General features: G+C 51.4%; 1 protein-coding gene across 1 annotated transcript; it reads left to right on the top strand.

The window, feature by feature from the left end:
- Nucleotides 1–387: 387 nt before the first annotated feature.
- Nucleotides 388–3997, top strand: MSRB1 (methionine sulfoxide reductase B1). Its single transcript, XM_048494332.1, has 4 exons — nt 388–487; nt 1746–1888; nt 2060–2174; nt 2865–3997. Exons 1-4 carry the CDS (start codon nt 433–435, stop codon nt 2885–2887), a joined length of 336 nt encoding a protein of 111 aa, XP_048350289.1. The 5' UTR covers nt 388–432; the 3' UTR covers nt 2888–3997.
- The last annotated feature ends 2003 nt before the right edge of the window (nt 3998–6000 follow it).

Genomic DNA, 6000 nt, shown 5'->3' on the forward strand with positions numbered 1-6000 from the left:
AGAAGGTGGATTTTCCACAAGGTGATACAACTGTAATTACTCAACTAGCTGCATCAGTATGTGTAAATGCGGAGGGAGAGAAATTGAGAGCCTGACACCAACCTCCAGGTGCAGCCTGGAGTTCTGGAATCCCATGCGGCACAGATCTGCCCTGCTGGAGGGCATCGCATCCCTACTGAGCTCCCTTCGCCCCCAAATCTCCGGCAATTCCCCCGACATCCAGCGGGCAACCCTAGACAGAAGGGCCTGTGGAACTCCCCGAGTCGAGCCATGATGTTGCAGCCCGTTAAAAACGCCCCCCTTTCCCGCCCGGTGCCCGCTCCGCCCCGCCCGCGCCCCCTGGCGGCTCCCTCGCTGGAGCTGCAGCCGGAGGCGGGCCGAGGGCGGCGGGGGGGGGGGCATTGCGGGCGGAGTCCCGGCGCCGGTGCAGCCATGTCGTTCTGCTCCTTCTCCGGAGGGGAGGTCTACCAGAACCACTTCGAGACCGGTAAGGGGAGACCCCGCAGAGCCCCTTGGAGAAGCCCCTGTTTCCATAGTGATGGAGGGGGGCCTCCATTGTCCCCGTTGTCTGTTGGGGATCAGCGTGGGATGCAGATTGGCGGCAGCAGCACCCACTGGCAGGGAGAGGAAGCTGCCCCCCCCCCTCCCCTGTTGTCTGTAGACAGCGTCGCGCGCCCCTCCCCAATTCTCCCGGATCTGCGGAGGCAGAAAGCCCCCTAAGTTAAATCTGAAGGGTAAGGTCGCCAATGCCAGCAGCAGCCTCCAGGTGCAGGCTGGAGATCTCCTGGAATGACAGTTCAACTTTCGACTACTGGTGTTGGGCTCTCTGGGATTTATAAGCGGTGGAAATTTTGCCTCCCAAACCCTCCCCTCTTCCAAGTTCTGTCCCCAAACATCCAGAAATTTTTCAACCCTATTGTCTGGACAGGAGGGACCCCCCCCCCCCCCCACCCCATGAGCCTGGCTGTTGACTTCAGTTGATCTCCTTATTGCAGGATTCCAGTCAATCTGCAAGTTGTGTAGGTGTGCGTGTGGAGGAGGGGTGGGTTCAGCGGTGGCAGATTTCCCCCCAGCCTACTTTTGCAGGTGGTCACTAGATCTTGGGGAAGGTGGATTCCCCCATGGTCCAGTTCAGATTGGTGGAAAGGATTTATTAATATTAATTTGTTAATTTATTGATTATTTATTAATTATTCACCACACAGCACCCCAGATTTATTAATAGTTTTTATTGGGCAGAGTTGGGCCGTCCCACAGTCCCTTGTCGGCAGGAGCCTGATGCAGCTGAGAAATCTAACTGCCGTGTTGTGAAAGCCGCTTCTCAGCCCAGGAGAGGATTCCAGATTACTTGCTGGGGATTTACTTCGAAGCCGTCATGCCGGGTCAAGCACCGTTGAAAGATGACTCTGGCTGAGCCGAAAGCATTTGCCTTGTGGACTTTGCACGCTCACAGGACCTCTGGTGTGAAACTGGGCTGTGGAGCGTGCAAAGCAGATAACGCGGCATGTGAATTGGCTTTGCAGTCTGCGATACACAAGAAACACAGTGCACGCACTAAGGTCCTAGGTTGAATGTTTGTATCTCGATCCAGTGTCATGTTTAAATTAGGCCTAGGTCTGCAGACATTATTATAGCTCACGCCTACCTTTTAAATAACCCTTCGACCCATGTACACTGTCTGTTGTTTGTCACACACATAGTAAGCAAGCAAATAACCCTGCAGTTTTCCACGTCTTTGTGCACAGGGATCTACGTGTGCGCCAGGTGCGGTTACGAACTCTTTTCCAGCAGAACGAAATACTCTCATTCGTCCCCATGGCCGGCTTTCACCGAAACCATTCACAGCAACAGCGTCTCCAAATATGAAGAACGCCCAGGAGCCTTAAAGGTGAGTCCAGGGGGGTGCCTCTGAGCATGCCCAGAGTGCTTTCCCCCACCACTGCAGAGAGATTAGGAATCAGTCTGAAGGCCCAGGAACGTTCTGGAACTTGAACATAGGCCCTGACACAGACTGGGTGAGTTTCTCGTGCCCATCGGCTCTGTTTCAATTTCCTCCTAGGTGCTGTGTGGGAAATGTGGCAACGGCCTGGGCCACGAATTTCTCAACGATGGCCCGAAAAAGGGCCAGTCCCGCTTCTGAATATTTAGCAGCTCTCTCAAGTTCGTCCCAAAAGGTGAGTCAGCAGCAGAATTAGTTTCTGTCCCTGGATTAGAACAGCAGAATTCTCTGCTGGTGCCGCTTTCGGGAAATGGAAAGGAGCCAATAGTCTGCGGCAGGCTGGATGAACGCTGGGATACTATCCTGCGAGTGCAGAATTGGTAAAGGGTTTTGTTTTGTTTAAGGAAGAAATAAAACAAAAAAACCAAGTTCCTAGCCCTTAAGGTTAAAACATAAAGAAGCCTTTATTAGGGATTTTAAAATTTTACAATTAAAAGAGAACCGTTGTTTCGAAACATTCAAAACTCTTAACAGGAACGTGGCTACAGCTTCCAATATTTCTATCTCAGAATTATTCAATAGTTTAATCATTTTGATTTTATCTGGAAGAGACACAAATTCTGTAGGGAAGCCCTTAAGGTTAGCGAGGTAGGTAAGACTGAATGGCAAAATCTTCCAAAGGATTATTTTCTTCCCTGTATTAATTTTGTTTCAAGAATTTGTCTTTTTAAAGTAATAGATTGGCTCTGGTCGCCTCCGCTTGCGTCCTTTGAAGAACTGCAGACCTTCTCTGTGTAAACAGGCTAAGAAGTTCCGCAGAGCTTGACTCCCAAGCAAGGGGCAAATTTAGCCAAATTGTTCCTGAAAAACCGTTCCAAGAGACCTGCTCACAGATTTCTCTCCCTCTTTTCCTCTCTGTTTCCAGACAAGAAGAACTTGGCAGAGTAGCTGTCTGTCTTCCAGATCCCCTCACATGCCTTCTAAAGCCCCTTATCTGCTGCTACTCCAGATTAACCAGTCAAGGGATAACCACCGGTTTGGCCCTTAAAACCTGAAAGGACAGAAGTTGGAAGATGAGAAGGGAAACAAGACCATTGTTTAGCCACCTTCATGGCTCACCGGCGGCAGGTGATACCACACCATCTTGACTTACATCTCGGACCGAACCCTATTCGCTCTCTTCTTCCCACCCGTTTTCCTCTGTCCACACTGCCGTTTCTCAGTAAGGCCCACATCTGCTGTGTCAGCAACCAAAGTCCAAAGGTCTGCTATGCTCCAACCGGCGTGCTGGCCTTCACTGGAATGTAACACTAACTCGGCAGCCTCTGTTCCGAGCGACGCGCTCGCCCTGCCGACTCAGGTCCAAAGGTTCGATTTGAATCCAGTAGCAGCTGTCGAGACCAACAACATTTGGGAGGGATGAGTTTTTGAGAGCCATCGCTGCGTTCATCAGACACTTTGTGCTTTGGAAAGCTCATATCCCCTCCCTCCAATGCTGTTGGTCTCTGAAGTGCTACTGGGTTGGATTCTAGCTGTTCCGCTGCAGACCAACACAGCTGCCCTCTGAAACTAGATCCCGAGGTGGTTTTCTGATGCTACAGACCCTTCCGCAAAGTCCTGCAATGGGTTTGGCCTGTAACTCATTCCCTTGGGCAGCCATTGTGAGCGGAGAGGGAGAAGGGGTGGGCCAGCACCTCAAATGCCCTCCCCCTTCCAAGTAGACGTCCATGTGCTATTGACCCTCACCAAGCAGTCTCTAGTTCAGGGGTCTGCAACCTGCGGCTCTCCAGATGTTCATGGCCACGCTGGCAGGGACTGATGGGAATTGTAGTCCATGAACATCTGGAGAGACCCCTGCTCTAGTTACTGAGCCCCACCATACGATGTCAGGAATAATAAGGGTTATCCAAGAACTTGTTCCTAAGATCTTTACAGAGGATGTTAATAAGAACATAAGAAGGAGCCTGCTGGACCAGGCCAGAGTCCATCTAGTCCAGCTCCTCGCAGTGGCCCACCAGGTGCCTTTGGGAGCTCACATGCAGGAGGTGAAAGCAATGGCCTGCTGCTGCTGCTGCTGCTGCCGCTCTGGAGCACCTGGTCTGCTGAGGCATTTGCAATCTCAGATCAAGGAGGATCAAGATTGGAAGCCATAGATCGACTTCTCCTCCACAAATCTGTCCAAGCCCCTTTTAAAGTGATCCAGGTTAGTGGCCAGGTTAGTGATGTTGGGGCGTCATCTTAAACATTGCCCGCAGGAGCCCCTCTGACCTTCTGCAGCCCCCCCCCCCCCCGGCCTGTAGCTCTTTCACGAGCATGTCTGCTTCAAGTCCCCTGATTATGTATTTGTTCCATTCGTACCCCGCCCTACACTGAAGTCCCAGGGTGGCCGTTGGCTCCACGCGCCCTAAGAAAGTGTGTGGCATTCCGACATGCCATTCATCCCCTTCCCATGTCCCAGCCTCTTTCTGTTTTCCCGCTGCTTGCCAGGAGGAGTCTGTGACATCTGAAGCCGTCTTCTAGAGGCCCATAAATGCTGCCCCTTCCCTGGACCAACTCCCGGGGAGGCCGTTTCCTGAGGCAGAATCATCGTATGAATCGCCCCTTGCAAATCTCCTTTCTGGAGACCAGGGGAGAGGAAGGTCTGGATGATCTGCCCCAGAAAAATGCCCCAGGGAACTTCATGCTGCATCTCCAGGGAATTCTTTCTCCTTGGGCAGGGCTGTAAGGGGTGTTAGCTGCTTGAAGTGCGTGAATTAAGTTGTAGCTTTTCCACCCCCAGCCTCTCCCTCCATGCCAGGAAAAGCTGTTTCTGTTGAACGGCTGCTTTTTAGCAGGCAGGTAAGCTACTGAGGTCCTGGCAGGGGGTGGGGAGAGAGCGGATTAATGTGGTTTTCATTTAATTGTTTTGCATAGAGCAGATTTTATAACTTTCCTGTGTTTTGATTTGACAGCCAGCTGCACTCTGTGCTGGCATCTGTTTGCATCGCTCTAGCCGCCGTTAGGGTAAATTTTGCACTTTTGGCTCAAGCAGAGCAGGGGTCCTGATTCCCATTTTAGATTCCTTGAAGGCACACACGAGGTGGGGCATTAGCAGATCCCACACCTGTCCTGAGAACTGTAGACTGTTTGAAGGCTTCTATAAATCCCGAATGAGACCGGAGAATCCCTGCTGGGGTCTAGAAATCAGAAGCGCACACGGTTCGTCCTTGATCTTCCACACAGCTGTCGTGGGGAAACGTCCTGTGCCTCCTGGGTTCTGCCCTGGCAACTTGCCTCCTCTGGAGGCACCGGGGGCTGGAAGGAGGGCTCTGGCATCCCCAAACACATTGCTCAGGCTTCACACACCAGCTCTGTGCACAACATGACCTCTCAAACCGTGAAAAGGGCTAATGCACTTGATTTGCTTCCTTTTTGCCTAATATCACGAGCTTCCTTCCTGGGCCTGGAATGAGGACGCGTTCCAGGACTTGCGTCTTCATCAGTCCTGACACTGTGAACATTTACCTCAGAGGTGGAAAGGAGAATGTCAGAGAGTGGAAAATGGACGCACCGAGGAGGCGTTTCCTATGTCGCACAAGCCTGATTTTTTTTCTCTGTTCATCGTCTCTGGTCTAAAAAGGTTTTGTGGCCTTAGGGAGCATTTTGTGGGCAGAGATGGTCCGGCCAGCTTCAATATTCTTGACGGTTTATGGTGTCCTTCTAGAGATCTCTGGGAACTGTAGTTCCACACCAGGAGCGAGAATTCTCCACAAACTGTTTCCAGGACTCCCATAATGGTTCATCCAGTTTAGGTTTTGTGGTTTAGGTATATCTTCAGGAGAATATTGATCACAGCTCTGTCAGTATTATTCAAGGTCTGCTTGTTCTTGACCTGTGTTAGGGGGCTTGTGATCGTCTCAGTGGTGTGAACATAGAAAGGCAACAGAGCAGAAAGTTGCTGGAGCAGATTTGCTTTACAGGATGTACGCTTGTCTTGCTTGGAGCCTCTGGTCCAACAGGTTTGGCAGGCTCATGAAAAGCGGTGGAAACCTGCAGAACCTATTTGAATTGCAGGTGGAAGT

The sequence above is a fragment of the Sphaerodactylus townsendi genome, linkage group LG04, assembly GCF_021028975.2.
Source record: "Sphaerodactylus townsendi isolate TG3544 linkage group LG04, MPM_Stown_v2.3, whole genome shotgun sequence".
NCBI lineage: Eukaryota > Metazoa > Chordata > Lepidosauria > Squamata > Sphaerodactylidae > Sphaerodactylus > Sphaerodactylus townsendi.